A 17,319-nucleotide genomic window follows, 5' to 3' on the forward strand; every position below is an offset into this window, starting at 1 on the left:
TCTTCTCTTTGTGTATGATTAAAATGTAGAATAATACAATAGTAATACAATAGTAATCCAAGTGCAAGGCTACCCAGCTTAAGCAAGAGAACACTGAGATACAATTGAAACCCCATCTCTTTCTAATGCGATTCTGCTGCTCCTTCCTCGGGGTTCACCACTAGGTATGCACACACACATATGGATGTGTCCACACACAATATGGAGACCTAACTTGCATATTTTTAATTGTGATGATATTTATATCATTTTGTGGTTCACTTTATTGAACCAATTTTTGAGTTATCCATAAACTACAGATAGTTTATTCACTTTACTGCTACAATATTCTATTGTATGAATATTAAAGATTTTATGTAGCCTTCTATTGATGGATATTTAAGATATTTCTTAGTTTTCATTATTACAGACACTATTACAGTAAACCTTTTTGTACACATCTCCCTGTGCACATGTGTGAGAAGGTGAAGCCTAGTACTGGATCTGTGGTTTACAGAGGGATATGTACATTTTCAGCTCTCCTGGGTATTGCCAAGCTGCACCTAAAGTGGTTGAACAAATTTATCCTCCCCCGGCAGTGTGTGAGAGTTACTCAGGCTCCATATTGTCAGCAACACTTGATATTATCAGACTTTAATATTTTTGCCAGCCTGTGAGATGTTAAATTATATTTTATTGTGGTTTTTATACACATTTTTTGATTGCTGATGAAGTTAAACATCTTTACGTACATTTGTTTGCCAGTTATTTATTTTCTTTTCTGTAACTTGCCTGTCCCATCCTTTGCCCATTTTTGATTTCTACTTTTTGTTTTTAAATTGATTTTAGGGAGTTCTTAATATGTTCCCTTTGTCCGTGTAATGCACTGCAAATCTCTTCTAGTTTGTAACTTGTCTTGTCTTTTTTTTTTTTTTTTTTTTGAGACAGAGTCTCACTCTATTGCCCAGGCTGGAGTCTCACCTCTCTCGTGGTGGTGCAATCTTGGCTCACTGCAACCTCTGGCTCCTGGGCTCAAGAAATTCTCCGGCCTCAGCCTCCGAGTAGCTAGGATTACAGGTGCATGCCACCACGCCCGGCTAATTTTTGTATTTTTTAGTAGAGACGGGGTTTCTCCATGGTGGCCAGGCTGGTCTCGAACTCCTGACCTCAGGTGATCTGCCTGCCTTGGCCTCCCAGAGTGCTAGAATTACAGGCGTGAGCCACCATGCCACCATGCCCGGCTATCTTTCTTTCTTTCTTTTTTTTTTTTTTTCTACTTTGTCTGGTGTATCTTTTGGATACAGATGTTTTAAATCTTAATATAGTAATTTTTATCAATCTACTTATTTGTGGTTTGTGCACTATGTGTATGTATGTGTGTCTTGCTTAAGAAATCCTTTCCTATTTTGAGATCATAAAGATATTTTTTGGTCCAACGATTCCACTACTGGGCATATATCCAAAGGAAATGAAATTAGTAATCAGTATGCAGAGGAGATATCTGCACTGCTATGTTCACTGCAGTATTATTCGCAATTGCCAAGACACAGAATCAACCTAAGTGTCCATAAACAGATGAGTGGATAGAGAAAATGTGGTATATGTACACAACGAAATACTATTCAGCCTTAAAAAAGAAGGAAACCCTATTATGTGCAACTACATGGATAAACTTGGAGGACCATATGTTAAGTGAAATAAGAGGCACAGAAGGAAAATACCACATGACCTCACTTATATGCAGAGTATAAAAAGTTAAACTCATAGAAACAGAATAGAATGATGGTTACCAGGGTCTGTGGTTGTTGGCTGGGGTACCGTTTGGGGAGATGTTGGTCACAGTAAAAAATTTCACTGAGATTCAAAGAACAATTTCAAGAGATCTATTGTATACTATGATTACTATAGTTAATAACAATGTGTTATATTATTGAAAATTGCTAAGAGTAAATTTTAAGTGTTCTCACAACAAGAAAAAGAAAGTATGTGAGGCAATGCATAAGTTAATTAGCTCAATCTAGCTATTACATAATGTATATGTATTTCAAAACAGCATGTTGCACATGATAATATATACAATTTTTGTCAATTTAAAAAGATAATTTTCAGTAGTTTCCTAATTAGTAGTGCCCTTTGCATTTGGGTTTTTAATCCACTTAAAATTGAGGTATAGAGTATAAGATGTATAATGTAAAGATAATTATCTTTTAAACTACTTTAGCAATTCTTGATATGTGGAACATACATATAAGCAGTGGAGAATGACAACAGAATGAACCCACCAACCCAACTTATTGACAATAATATTACCAACACTGTAACATCTACCTGTGTGTGTTCTTTCCATCCCATTCTCTGTCTCCCCATATTCAGAGATAACCACTATTCCCAATTTTATGTTTAACATTCCCTTTCATTAAAAAATAGTTATAGCATATTTACATGTATTTCTAAATAATATATTGCTTTAGAACTTTGTAGAAATATTATATCATATGTAGCTTTTTGAAACATACTGTTTCATTTAATATATTCCTAAGAGTAGATGTGGTATAGCATATAGCTGTTGTCTTCATTGTTGTAAAATATATCATATGATTCTACTAAAATTATTCATTCTTCTGCTGACATTTAAATTGCTTTATGTTTTTTTGCTTTGACAATTCTGCTATGAAAATTCTTGTACATGGGATATGTTTACAAGCGTTTCTAAAAGTATAAGGGTTTCATACCTAAAAGTAGAACAGGGTGGTAGGGCATATAAGTGTTTAACTTTAAAAAATAATGTCACATTCTCTTCCAAAATGATTATATCGATTTACACTCCAATCAGTGGTACTTAAGAGTCCCCTTTGAGTTACATACATCATTGAAAATACATAATCTTATTAGACTTTGAATTTTTGCCAAACTGGAAAGTATAAAGTGGTGACTCATGGTCTTAATTTCATTTTCCTAACCACTAATAAGGTTAAGCACATTTTATACATCTTTGGGCCTTTAATGTTTTCTATTCTATAAAATGTCTGTTTGTATATTTTGTTCATTTTTCTCTTGATTTGTTTGCCTTTTAAAAAATTGATATGTAGGAGTTAATTTTTTTGATCCTAGTCCTTTGTTGGTTATGGGTTTTTCAAATATCTTCCTTTGGTTTTTTGTTTTCACTTTTGTGGAGGCTTTTTAAAGATAATTAAAAATTTGTTTTCAACTTTTATTTTTGGTGGGTACATAGTAGGTATATATATAAGATATATGGGATATTTTTATATAGAAATACAATGTCTAATAATCACATCAGGGTAAATGAGGTATCATTACCTCAAGCATTTATCCTTTGTGTTACAAACAATCCAATGATACTCTTTTCGTTATTTTAAAATGTACAATTAAGTTATTATTGACTATAGTAACCCTGCTGGGCCATCAAATACCAGAGTTTATTTATTCTATCCAACTATTTTTGTACCCATTAACCATTCCCACATCCCCCACCCCCACTATCCTTCCCAGACTCTAGTAACTGTCATTCTACTCTATCTCCATGAGTTCAGTTGTTTTAATTTTTAGCTCTCATGAATAAGGGAGAGCATGCAAGTTTGTCTTTATGTTCCTGGCTTATTTCACTTAATGTAATGACTTCAGTTCCATACATGTTCTTGCAAATGACAAGATCTTTCTCTCATTGAGACAGGGTCTCACTCTGTCTCCCGGGCTGGAGTGCAGTAGCGCAATCCTGACTCACTGCAGCCTTGACCTCTTGGGCTCAGGTGATCCTTCTGCCTCAACTTCCTGGGTAGCTGGGACTACAGGCATACACCACCATGCCTGGGTAATTTTTTGCATGTTTTTGTAGAGATGGGATCTTGCTATGTTGCCCAGGCTGGTCTCCAACTCCTGGGCTCAAGCAATCACCTGCCTCAGCCTCAGAAAGCCTAGACTTACAGGTGTGAGTCACTGTGCCCAGCTGAATCTTATTTTTTAATGGCTGAATAGTACTCCATTGTCTACATGTACCACATTTTCTTTATCCATTGTCTGTTGGGGGACAGTTAAGTTGCTTCCAAATCTTGGCTATTAGGAATAGTGTTGCAATAAATATGGGAGTGTAGGTTTAGCTTCAATATACTGATTTCCTTTCTTTTGGGTATTTATCTAGCAGTGGGATTGCGGGATCATATGATAGCTCTGTCTTTAGTGTTTTGAGGAATCTCCAAACTGCTCTCCAAGTGGTTGTACTGATTTACATTCCCACCAACAGTGTATGAGGGTTTTGTTTTCTCTACATCCTCATCAGCATTTGTTACTGCCTGTCTTTTGGGTAAAAGCCATTTTAACAGGGGTGAGATGATATCTCATTGTAGTTTTTATTTGCATTTCTCTGATGATCAGTAATGTTGAGCACATTTTCATGTACCTGTTTGCCATTTGTATGTCTTCTTTTAAGAACTATCTCTTCAGATCTTTTGCCCATTTAAAAATTGGGTTAGTATATATTTTTCTATAGAGTTGTTCAGGCTCCTTATATATTCTGGTTATTAAGCCCTTGTCAGATAGATAGTTTGCAAATATTTTCTCCAATTCTGTGAGTTGTCTTTTTACTTTGTTGATTGTTTTATGGTGGCTTTTGATGAACCATAACTATGTGATTTTAATTGATCAACCTTTTATTTTAGGGTTAATAATTTCTAAGTTTGTTTTATAAATTGCAGTAAAATAATAAAGCATAATATTTATGATTTTAACCATTTGTAAGTGGACAGTTCAATGGCACTAAGTACATTCATACGATTGTTCTACCATCACCACCATCCATCTCCATAACACTGTTATCTTCCTGAACTCATATCCACTAAACAGTAACTCCCATTTTCCTCTCCCTCCGCTCCAGGAAACTGCCACTCTACTTTCTGTCTCTATGAACTCGAGTACTCGAAGTACTTCATAATGAGGAGAATAATACAGTCTTTGTCTTTTTGTGACTGGCTTATTCTATTTAGCATAATGTCTTTCAGGTTCATCCATGTTGTAGCGTGTGTCAGAATTTTCTTCCTTTTTAAGGCAAATAATATTCCATTATATGTACATGCCACATTTTGTTTACCCATTTATTTGTCAATGGGCAGCTGGATTGCTTCCTACTTTTTGGCTATTGTGAATAGTACTGTGATGAACATGAGTGTACAAATATCTATTTATGTCTCTGCTTCCATTTCTTCTGGATATGTGCCCAGAAGTGGGATATATGGCTGGACCATATGGCTTAGAAGTGATGAATAACACTGCAGTTAGCTTGTTGCCTTTCTCCATCCCTAGATCCAATGGGGAAGAAGAAGAGAGCCTAGAACATGAGGGTGAGAAGGAGAAAGTTCTATCCATTCTAGGGAGAACACAGCCCATGGCCGTGGGGAATGTGGGTAGTAAGTGTTCCAGCAGACTTTATGTCCCTAGTGAGCATTACCTGGCCTCGTCAGCTCAGGAAAAGGACATTGGGCTGGCTCCACGATGGAGCTGGCAAGGATCAGAGTACATGTTCTGGTATGTGAGGCTGCTGTGCGAGAGGGCAACCCCTTGCATGGGGGTGGGGCTGAGGGGAAATCAAAGCTCTTACTGAGGAGGCCAGGCAGGCAGCCACAGGCCAGCACACGTGCCCATCATCCATTCATCATTTCATTTGCATCACTGATTATCATGGCCACCACATTATACATGTCCGTGGGGTAACACGTAGGATAGAAAGTGAATAGCCTCTCCTGGATTGCGCATAATGGCAGCCATGCCAATTGTACTATTCTAATTCAAACGTAAATTGTAACAGTTATGCCCAAATACTAATTTCTGCACTATAAAATAATTGAATCATCTCACTACATATTAAGGCCCTCAGACTTTGCTCAGGGGAGAGTCTGGACATTGAGAAAGTCCTGTTGGAAGATCATGTTTTCCTGGAGAGGTGTTCTAGTGTTCTCACATTGGGGAAAGAAAAAAAACCAAAGTAAAAGATACTGCATGTTAGATATGACATGTTAGATAATTGCTAAGAAGAAAAATTAAACATGGATTGAGACAAAGAGGGCTGAGGTCGGCAGGGGCAGGGACAGGCTCCATGGAAAGGCAGCACGCCTGATCAAACGCGGTTCTCCCTGGCTAGAGGGTAAGAGCCTGCCCTTAGACACAGCTCCAGTGTCAGCTTGCTTTTAGAAAATGGGCTGGGAGGAGCAAGCCATATGGGTCTCTGGGGAAGAGCAGTTCAGATTGGAGGAAAGGAGGCTGGGGCGAGCCTGGCATGTTTGAGAAGCACAGAGGAGGCCAGTGTGTCTAGAGCAGGGTGGTAAGGAGGAGAGGCATGGGAAAGCAGGGGGAAGAGAAAGCAGGCTAGGCAGGCTGACCATACAGGGCCTCCTGAATTCCCAAAGGGACTGTCGTTATTTACTTGGAGTAAGATGGAGACTTCTCTGAAGTGCCTGCTCTGTTCTTAATACTAGATGCTGTAAAATGCCATATTTGAAAAAGTTGACAAGCTCATAATCTAGTCGGTGCCTGTTAAGAGTCTGAGGAGGGGCAGATCAGTCTGTGAGCCACTTGGGAACATTGAGTCAGTTTTATACAGGATTCAGAAGGTGAAAAGACAATACTGAATGGGCATTTTAAATGAGGAAAGCAGCAGGCAAAAAATCACAGAAGAAAAATCACTGATGACATAAAATCTTTCACCGTCTTGCAAAAGCAGGTCCTTAGAACTTTATTGTTTCTGGTGTTCATTTATAACAATGGGAGCCACTGAACAACCTGAGCCAGTGACTGTCTTCTTTTAGAAATGGAGGAAACAGTCCGTCAGCTCATGATCAGCAAGTTCGGCCGTGTGGTAAACCTGGAAGCCCTTCAGACGCTTTCTGTTAATACAACACTTGAAGAACTGAAGATCAGAAAACTTCGAAAGGAGCTAGCGAATGCGAAGGAGATGAAGATGTGGGAGGTAAGGAGGAGAAGGCAGGTGATCTTTGGTTGAATCTAGTTGGAGGCAAGAAATCCCAGGGAGCAGGAAGTGGTACCGTGAAGCATCTATGTAGCTGGAGCCAGTCTGCGAGCCCCCTTTGGCTGCCCCAGGATCTTGGGCCTGTCTCGGCTTCCTTACTGTTCACTTAGTTAGAGGGACTTGTTTATCTTGGAGTGAGAGCACCAGCACTAGGTTTTGGGGTCCAGGGTGCATATAAATATGACGTGAAATGGATGAAAGATTATGGAGAGGTCCCATTTTGAGACTTACATTAATGTATAAATGTTCTGCAGGCAAAAATTATATTTAAAAATGCTCAGCGTCACTAATCATCAGAGAAGTGCAAATTAAAACCACAATGAGAAAATGAAATATCATCTCACAGCATTCGTGTAAAGAAAATGTGCTGTGTATGTGTGTATGTATGTATATGTATATAGAATACCATGGATTACTATGAAGCCATAAAAATATGAAATCATGTCCTTTGCAACAACACAGATGGAGCTGGAGGCCATTATCCTACATGAAATAACTCAGAAACAGAAAATCAAATACTGCATATTCTCACTTATAAGTGGGAGCTAAACAATGGGTACATGTGGACCTAAAGATGAAAATAATAAACACTGGGGACTCCAGCATCCAGGGGAGGATGGTGGGGTGAGGGTTGAAAAATTACCTACTAGGTACAACTTTGCTATCTGGGTAATGGGTCCACTAGAAACCCAAACCTCACTATTACACAATATACCTAAGTAACAAACTTGTACATGTATGCCTGAACCTAAATTTTTTAAAAAAGTATAACTACTCTGACAGTTTTAGAAATGGAGCAGCTCTCCTCTCAGGCTAGAATTCTATTACTGTATGGCTTTTGCATGCTGTGCCAATTTGGAAATGATGAAACACCTTTAAGTAATAAATTTGGTAACAAGTCATAGACTGGCTGACAGAGTCTTAGAGGATGTCAATGCCTACATATTGTTCCCTGAGCCATGAGATGAGCCATGCCCTTGTTCCAGCCTGATTCGGTGGTAGGAGCTTTCACAAAGATTTTATAAGTCCACAAAATCATGATGACTTCTCCAGCTTCCTGTCTTATCTCATTAGCAGATGGGGTAGGAGGAGAGCTTCCTAGTGCTGTGTTGTCTAACGGTTCCATCTCAACTTTTCTAATCCAACATGTACCACTGTACTTTAAAGAAGCAAATAGTGTTCATGTCAGTGGGACTGGTCCCTATTAAGGGAATGTTGGCAATAATATATGCAATCTAAAATAATTTGTTGGAAGCCTGAGCAATATAGTGAGACACTGTCTCTACAAAAAATAAAAAAAATTAGCTGGGTGTGGTGTTGCACACCAGTAGTCCCAGCTATTTGAGAGGCTTAGGCAGAGGATCACTTGAGCCCAGAAGTTTGAGATTGCAGTGAGCAACTAATGGAGCAATAAGAAAACAAAAGAAAGCCATTATACATATGTGTGGCCATTGAAACCATCTACCTTAAGGGTCCAGGGCCAAGACTGGGGAACGATAGAGAAAGAGCAATATAGAAAAGTTAGCTGCTTAAATTATCATCCTTCCTTTTAAGTAATGAGTACCAGCAATCAGTATGCATAGTGATTTCATTCCTCAATAATACAATGATGTCCATATCTATCTTATTTCTACCTACTCCTATTCTTGAGCATGCTTACATTTTTATCTTTAATCAAACCAGGCCCAATGCAATTGTTTCTGTTGCATTTTCCTATTGGCTTCTGATTATATTTTCATATGGGCACATTGTTCCATTTGCCTGATAATTTTGACTAAATCTGGACACTCATTTTTCTTCATTTCTTCTCTTATTCACTACATCTATTTTGCATTTTCCTACCCTGGTAGGAAAAGATTGCTCAAATGCGATGGGAACTGATGATGAAGACAAAAGAACACACCAGAAAGCTTTATCAGATGAATGATTTGTGTATTGAAAAGAAGAAACTTGATTCTCGGTTGAATACACTACAGAATCAGCAGGTATGTTCTTTTTCTTCAGACCCTTTTTCAGAACTGAGGAAGCTCTGTTAAAGGTAGCTATTCACAAGAATGTTAAGTACTGGCATTTAAACAAACCTTGCTTGATCTTGGACCACTTCCAGACCATCTGTATCCCTCAGGACACTGAGTTGGTGTTAGCCACATTACAGTGGGCCTGAGGGACTAGCTTTATTGAATGCCTCTTGGGTGCCATGAACTCATATACGTACTAATCAATAGAATTGCCTTGGTCCTGGAGACGTGTAAGGTTACTTAGGCATAAATAATGACACCATTATATTCCCTGAATTTGGTGTCAAACATCTATTTCCAATATCTGCTTATTTCATTTGACTTGAAGTGGGCATCTCGAATGGTGAAATCTACCTGGTTATCTTATTAAAATGCTTGTTACTTTGTGTGGGTTTCAACTTGCTATTATGTAATATTTAGCCAGCCTAACGTTATACTTAATACATTGTGTGTGGTGGATAATACTTAATAAATATTTACCCAATCCAAGTCTTGCCCTCTACGAACCTAACACGTGTATAGCATATTCTAAACTCGATGTTATATACTTAACAATATTACCTGCAAAAGGCCAGTTGTTTCTCTTGGTCTTCTTTGCTTTATATTTTCTTTCAGCACCCTGGAAATGGTCTAAGCTAGGTGTTCTAACAGTTTGGTCCTCTGAAGAGGAGCATCAGCATCACCTGGGAACTTGTTTGAAATGCAGGTGCTAAGGCCCCAACCCAGCTGTACTGCTTCAGAAGCCCTAGGAGAGGGGCCCAGCAGTCTGCATGAATCAGCCTTCCCGGCGATTCTGAGGCACACTAGAGTTTAAGAATCATTGGTCTAAACAAAAGTCCCACAGTAAGAAATAATGCTGTTTATTCCATGAAAAGTGAATTAGGAGGATTAGGAAGCCTTATAATTGAAGATTAGATGTGAAAGAAGACTAGAATTTGAATGTTGAGGGGTCTTTTTCCACTGAAGAACTTTTGAGTGAAGGATCAAGGCAGTGTTTGAGAAGGTTAATACCTAACCCAAATCTTCACAGATTGAGCAGTCAGTCAACATGTGTTGAGCTGATGTGCTTTGATCAGTCCAGATACGTTGGAGAGGAAACAGCTTACAGGCAGGAGATCAGTTGAATGGGAGAGGAAGTTACTAGTATCTTTCTCTTTACACAGTATATCTTTACATGTATGGCCTCTTCACATAGGATATCTCATTTAATCCTCAAAACACTACTTTCTAAAGCTCCGAGGAGCTCAGTAACTGCTGAAGCTCTCAGAGCTAATGCATGGTGAAGTTAGTTTTGAAATTTGGGTTTGTCTGCCTCCAATGCTGACTCCATTGCTTCTTACAATGATGTAGGCGTGAATTGGGATATAGCTGGTGACAGCAAAAATGTGTCAAATGTCAAAAGTCATTTCAAAGTAAGAATAGCCAAAATTTGATTGAGTCTGGTGAGGAGAAGGGGGGGAAAGTGAGGTGACTTCAAAATAACCCACTGGAGTGACTCGGCATGAGTTGGTATATGAGGCATGCTTTTAGCTACAAGTAACCAAAAGCCCTACTAAGAGTAGCCTAAACAAATAGGAGTCATTTTTCTCACTTGACAAGAAGTCTAGAGGAAGATGACTACAGGCTTTGGTTTTGTAGGTCATGATGCCAGAGCCCGTATCTCTGTGATTTCCCAAAGTTTCCGTCAAAGTCACACAGCAGCTGCTTCAGCTCCCATGTTTCACATCCATGCACCAGCCTCTTCTGTCCCTTTTATTAAGGAGCAAAAGTTTCAGATTATATCCACTTAGCTCTCTCTAGCTGGAAGAGAAAATGGGTAAGGTTAGTGTTTAGCTTTCATGGCCTCTAGAATAAAAGTGAGCAAGGGAAAAGAGACAGAGGGTGCTGGGTAACCCTTACTTACTATGAAGGTCTGCTATAGTACATAGGAGTAATGGAAAAAGTATGGACTTTTAGCATCAGGCAACCTGATTCTAACCCTGCTTCCAGCTTGACTTGGCCAGTTAATGACTCCCTGAATCTCAGTGTCTTATCTGTAAAACTGGAATGATACCACCCAGTTCAGAGTTGTTTTGGGGATAAGAGAGCATATGCAAAGCACTTTGCACAGAGTGGGCATCACACCAGTATTATGTGTTTCCTTGCACAGATGTATTCATGCATTCGAATGCTATTGAGCATCTGCTTATGTAGAAAGCACTAGGGCAGGTATTGGCAGAGTGGTGAGACTTAGTCATATGGGGCCCTGTTTCTAAAAGACAGCATCTAGCAAGAAAGATAGGTATCAAACAAGCACTTTGGTCATGCCATATTAAGTTGCCATTCTTTTAGATTTAAAAAATGGTCAAATATCATAAATATTATATGGTTCAGAATGAACCATATAATATTCTGTAAATTATAGTGATATATATGTATAATGGATGTTTCAATAAAACAGAAAGCAGGAAATCCTAACCTAGTCCATGGGGCAAAGAAGGCCTCCCTGAAAGTGATGTGTGAAACATGAGTAGGATTCAGCGGGACAGGGAAATAACTCAGATGAGGAAACAGATTTCATTCTGGGAACCGAAATACGGGCTGTACAGAAAAAGGAAGACATACTCTGTCTTTTATTATTCCAGTGATGAGCTCTCCAGGTAATGAATGACTGATAGCTAGCTTAAAGTATACTCATCCAAAGAGGATTTGCACTTGAAGAGTTGTTCATTAGTCCAAAGGCACACATTTCTAATGGTGGGATTTTAGCAGAGGAATTGAAGCCTCCTAAGATTAAGGAGCAGTGGCTGTTTAGGGTGACTGTCAGGCCAGCACTCATCACAGATACACAGTATAAAGGCATGGAGTTTTTCACATGCCAAATGATGCTTCAACAGGGAGCTGTTTTCTTTCAACAGGGCAATGCCTTCCAGAGCCTTCGGGAAGCAGATGTTGTGGCAAGAGAGGAGGTCACTGAATTGATCCAACTCCAGGCGGAAAGGATTTCAGCCTTAAAGGAGGAGATTGCTCTTTTGCGTAGGAAAGGTGGTCTTATCCTCCCCCCCATTCGGTCTCCACAAGAGAAAGAGATGCAGCCCGCGGACCTTTGAGTTTGCTGTTTTCGCAAACCCATGCAAGATTTCTGACATAACTCACCCGAAGTTCTGTCTCCTCGTCACTTCCAACAATTTTATTACTTTAAAGTTAACTTGTTTGAAAGTCTAAAACCAGATCCAGTCACGTAGCTTTAAGAATTTCTCTACAATTTGGTTATCTTAGAACCGAATGCAGCACCCAACCTCTGTTATGAAACTGAATCATTTTAGATATTTTGAACCTACTAGATTGAATATGAAGTCTCAGAAGGCTGTTTCATGATTGCTGTAAATCATCTGTAATATATTTTGTTTTAGGAAAATTCGATTTGGGGGTATGCTGAATTTTTAGCCATTGGCAAGAAAAACTATCATTCAGCAATTCGTGAGAAAACTTTGTTTTCTTGATCCTTAGAAAATAAACTTAGATGTCATTAAGTGTCCTCTGAAAGGATGCAGGATAAAAAGACATCTTGCCAACTATATCTTAGAGCAGAATTGCAAATTTCAGTTTTGGCATTGTTGACTTCATAAAGCAGTTATTTGAGGGCTCGGGAGTCAGGAAATACAAACAGATATGGCAGAGCAGTTTGCTTTGGGTTGGCAGAAAGCAGGAAAATAACCAGCCTTCTTGGATAGCCCAGTTTTTGTAGACTCCTCAGTTCTGAGTGGAGCAGAGGGGTGTGCTTAATAAAACAGTCAATAAGGAGGCTTTTCTCTAAAGATTTCTGCAACTCCATCAGAATTCTAAGTTTTCCCCATAGTTTCTCATGTCCTCTGCCATTTTCTTCAGGTTTTACTTGGGCCATTTGCTGGTTTTGATATAGACGAGGAGACAATGAAATAGATTTACCTTAGAGATCATCTTTCACAATCACTTTTGATTATGCATAACATTTTAAACTAATTTAAGAGGATCCTTTTGGTTTGGGGGTAAGTGCTCATTGAAGCTCATGGCTGTAACCACTGAAGGATAATCTCACTGACATTTAGAATCCTGTTAGTAACACAGCATAGCTCTTTAGATTAAGACCTTTGTATTAATGAGTGACTCCATTGAGGCTGTTCCAGGATAAGCTGGTCACCGAGAAGGGTGGGTGAAGAAGGGAACATTGCATAAATATAGAAGGGAACTCAGCAATGCCAAGTCTTCCTCACCTGTGATTAACCTGCTAATCTGCCCCCCAAAATTAGATACAGGACTTGCTTTCTTTGTACATCAGAATATTCTTAGAGGTGGCAACTTGGCCTATTTTCTTCCTGAGATTTCTTCATATTCCTATTTAAGAGGTCAGAATACCTTATTGTTTTCACTTGTCACCATTAATTTCTGATGTAGTCACTTCTCTACTGGAGAGCACCCACTTATTTTTAAAAAATCACTTTCTTTGTTGTATATCCTAAACCATGTGTGCCTTTTGAGTATTTTTAAAAATATGCAAGTCATAGCCCTGAATGTCTTATTTATTGTGATAAAAAATTACCCCAAACTTAGCTTGAAACAACAAACTTATGATCTGACCCAGGAGTGAGAGGGTTTCTGAGGTCCAGGAATCTGGGGACAGCTTGGCCGGGTGTTCTGGCTCAGGGTCTCTCGTGGAGTTGCAGTCACACTAGGAGCTGGGGCTGCAGCCATCTGAAGCTTGGCTGGAGCTGGAGGGGCTACTAACAAATTCACTCCCTTGGCCATTAGGCAGGGCTTCAGTTCCTCGCCATGTGGGCCTCTCCATAGGGCTTCTCAGGACATGACTTCTCCCAGAGCAAGTGATCCAAGAGTGAGGGAGAGAGCAAGAGAGAATGACGCACACAAGAGCCACAGTCTTTTACAGCCCAAACCCAGAAGTGACATACCGTCACTATTGTCATATGGGTCACAGGCTGACCCTATGTGATGTGGGAGGGGGCTGAACAGGGTGTAAATGTCAGGTGAGGGTTATGGGGGCCTTCGTAGGGGCTGGCGGCTGCAAGCAGCAGCTACCTAGAGAGAGTGGCTGGTCTCTGAGAAAGGTCTAGAGGCAATACCATCCCCTTGGTAAGAGAATCAGGAGAAGTTATGTTATCTTCCTGGGCCTCATTACCTGACAAATGAAGGATTGGTAGAATGGATTCCTTCCCATTCTGAAATTCTGATTCTGATTGCAGCAAGAGTGAACCTAGAGTCTATGGAAGAGCCACGTCAGGATTTGCTGCGCATTTCAACTGAGAGGAAAACTAATCGGGATAATTATTCCCAAACTGAGCTAGACTAAATCACTAGTTAATTCTGCAATATTCAGGGCTTCATTCCGCATGTTTGCGGAATTGACAAGACAGTTAACACTCAATTACTTTATTTTGAATTGGACAAAATACGTTGATAGCTTTAGGTTCATTTCAACTTGATTCCAGGCTTAGTCTTAAATCTGTAGTTAAGTTAGAGCACCTGAATCTTTGGGAAGTTAAGCTTCAAACCCAAGTAGACCAGCAAGGTGTGGCATGGGTGGGTGGCTGGGAAGCTGTCCTGCTCCTGGCACACTTTCCTGCCTCCTGCTGTGCTCCCAGAGGAGCAGCCTCACCTCTGAGGATGAGGCCAAAAATCAGCCTACACTGAGTTACTTGTGGGTCAATTGTTCATATATCTTGGCTATTCTGAACTCTCATCCATAGTATTGCCGATGATCAATCTCAGCATTAGAAGAAACAGAAACCGCAGAGTCCAGCCCCTCTGTCACAACTTTAGAGTAAAGGAGTTGCTCATGCCTGCCAGCCAGCCTGTCCTACCACAGCGGGCTCCCCACTTAGGGAGGTCTGTGAGCCATGCGCTAAACATTTCTTTAGAGCTAAAACCATTGAGTGCTATGATTCCAGTGCTGTGCAGAAAGCAGATGTTTCACATATCACTTCAGAAAAGCTCACCAAAATTCATTTTTCAACTACCTTAGATCAAGGAGAAAAAAACAAAGGAAAAAACGTAAAAAACCAGTGTGGCTAGAAGGTGAGTTACAGCTCAGATTGGGAGGCCTCTGGATAGCAAAGCAATGACTGAGAGCCTTAGCTCTACCCACTCCAGAAGTGAGCTCTGGGCCGTGATGCCAGGTTGTCTGAAATCACAGTCTCTTATTTTTTCTCTTCTCTTCCCTGCTCTGCTTCTCATTTCCTATCATTTACCTGTTCCTTACAGTCCTTTTTAAAAAATATTTTTAAAATACTGCTTTCCTGAAAACCACGCTGCATTTCCACAAGAAGTTCTCTCTGACGTTGAGCTGTTGATGGAAAAAGGATGCAGAAGTCTGAGGAATAGCAGGTGCTGTACTTACTTTGGCCAGCAGAGGATGCACTTGCCCTAAACAGTCAGAGTGACTCAATGCCCCAGGCTTCCCTAGGACCCCGTTTATCGAATTCTTCGGGTTTAGAAGCCAGGGTCTGGCCCCCACTTAATGAGATTGTCTCAAGTGGCATTTCATCTGTAACTCAATTTTACTGAAATCTAGAAAATACAGCTCCCCCCCCCCCCCTCTCCAGCCCCAAAACTCAAAAGTGTAGTAAGGTTTTCATTTGCAAGCATCAGTCTCCATCTAGTTCCACTTCCACATACTAAAGATTTTAAAATTTCAATTAAAAAAAGAATCTATGGTTGATCCTTTGGTTGGACAACAGTATGTAAATGTTGATTTTAAACTAGTGAGTCAACTACTCTGGCAATGCTGGTGTATCTTTGGAAAGAAGGGAAGTCACCAAGTGAATTTATCACGCACCGTATGTCCATGTGTGGCACAGCACTTAGCTATCGTATTTTGGAGAAAATACTTGGTCTTCAACACACACCTATATAAAAAAGATTAGTTTGATGTCTTCAATACGACCTAAACTTCATCTCAAGTCCAGCTGGTAAGAGAACTGTGAATCTGTTTTTCCTGGTCTGCTGTACAACGGTTCCCTTGTGGACGAGACAGTAATGTGTTCTGTATGAATCCAAGCACAACTGACACTCACTGCTTTCAAAAACAAAAACGAGAAACCTTTGCTACCTTTTCCAGATCTCATTTCTGAAGGACCTGAAAATATTGTAAGTGGGTATCTTCTTCAAATACTCAGAGACTGAATTCTAACATCTAAAGAAAATGCTGACTCACACATGACTCAGTTGAAGGTTACAGGGAAGACTAAACATTTATTTAGAAGTTACAGTGTTTGTTTTTACAGAGATATGTTGCCAGGGATTATTGATTCTGGAAGGTTTTTTAATGCTCATAGTGCTGTACACATCTTGGTCTGTTCTCATGGGCATCGTAGGAAAATGTTCCAGTAGCACCGGATCCAGCCATCTGTGTGGGTGTCTCCAGGCTGTGATACCGTGACCCTTGCTTTTCAACCTCGTGGTTGTGAGGAACCATGTGCCTGGGATCCTTCCTCTTGCCAGCTTATCTGTGGGCCTCCAGCAGCCTCGTCTGCCACCGCAGAGGCCCCAGGTTAGGAGTCTGTCCCGTGCCAGCCTGTGCGGTGCTTTCCTGGGGGACTCCTGTTAGGTGGCGGCTTCTTTCTTTTCCCTCTCCAACCTCAACAGGTAGGATTCCTTATGTCTCTCCAGAATTATAAAACATATACATTATTTACAAGTGCATAAATATATAAATATGGCTATAATAGAAAAATAAATACCAATTTTCTCTGTCTCTTCTTTAAAAAAAATATATATATAGTCTTTCTGGGATATTGGATTCTGCCTAAATTGTGGGAAGTGGTGTTTCAAAAGACACACACACCGGTGGCCCCGGGGAGAGCTGCATTCCAGGTTCCTGTCCTACGTAGGCCCCTGTGGGGTGCTGGGGACACCAGTCTCCTCCACCCACTTGGCAGGAGTCAGGACTGTCCACCTCTTCAACTGGTACAAGGCCCAAGCAGCATGGGGGCCCTGAGGGAAGAAAGAGTAGGAACCATTAAAATCCAGACTGACCGAGGAGCCAACACCCAGTGACACTGGGCCAATCTCTATCTATGGTGGAGGTGGTTACACTGGCTCTGGAAAGGACAGAAGCCACCGAGACAAGGGCACTTCGGTTTCCTCCGAGGTCTCTCATCGAAACAGGGAGGGCCACTTGCACCATTTCCCACTCATGCTGGGACCGCAGAGACTCCAGCACTGAGCCCACACCACAGGAGCAGATGAAGTCAGTGGAGCCCGTGAAACGCAGAAGGAAGCCCTGCTCTGTGTTTAGGCTGCTAGTCCACCCTTTGC

At 40.4% G+C, this 17,319-nt stretch overlaps 2 protein-coding genes across 11 annotated transcripts in view; one reads left to right on the forward strand and one right to left on the reverse strand.

The window, feature by feature from the left end:
• Window positions 1-13,552, forward strand: part of CFAP44 (cilia and flagella associated protein 44) — a 145,650-nt gene extending 132,098 nt beyond the window's left edge. For all 4 annotated transcript variants that reach the window (XM_050778809.1, XM_050778812.1, XM_050778813.1 and 1 more), the window contains 3 exons: window positions 6,792-6,952; window positions 8,863-8,997; window positions 11,928-13,552. In XM_050778809.1, the coding sequence (XP_050634766.1) occupies window positions 6,792-6,952; window positions 8,863-8,997; window positions 11,928-12,119 (488 nt within the window). In that variant the 3' untranslated portion in view covers window positions 12,120-13,552. The remainder of the gene's footprint in view (window positions 1-6,791; window positions 6,953-8,862; window positions 8,998-11,927) is intronic.
• Window positions 13,553-16,227: 2,675 nt separating this feature from the next.
• The window catches only part of BOC (BOC cell adhesion associated, oncogene regulated), a 76,409-nt gene continuing 75,317 nt past the window's right edge, over window positions 16,228-17,319 (reverse strand). For all 7 annotated transcript variants that reach the window (XM_050778821.1, XM_050778815.1, XM_050778820.1 and 4 more), the window contains one exon: window positions 16,228-16,995. In XM_050778821.1, coding sequence (XP_050634778.1) covers window positions 16,808-16,995 — 188 coding nt within the window. In that variant the 3' untranslated portion in view covers window positions 16,228-16,807. The remainder of the gene's footprint in view (window positions 16,996-17,319) is intronic.

The sequence above is a fragment of the Macaca thibetana genome, chromosome 2 (genome assembly GCF_024542745.1).
Source record: "Macaca thibetana thibetana isolate TM-01 chromosome 2, ASM2454274v1, whole genome shotgun sequence".
In the NCBI taxonomy this organism is placed as follows: Eukaryota; Metazoa; Chordata; class Mammalia; order Primates; family Cercopithecidae; genus Macaca; species Macaca thibetana.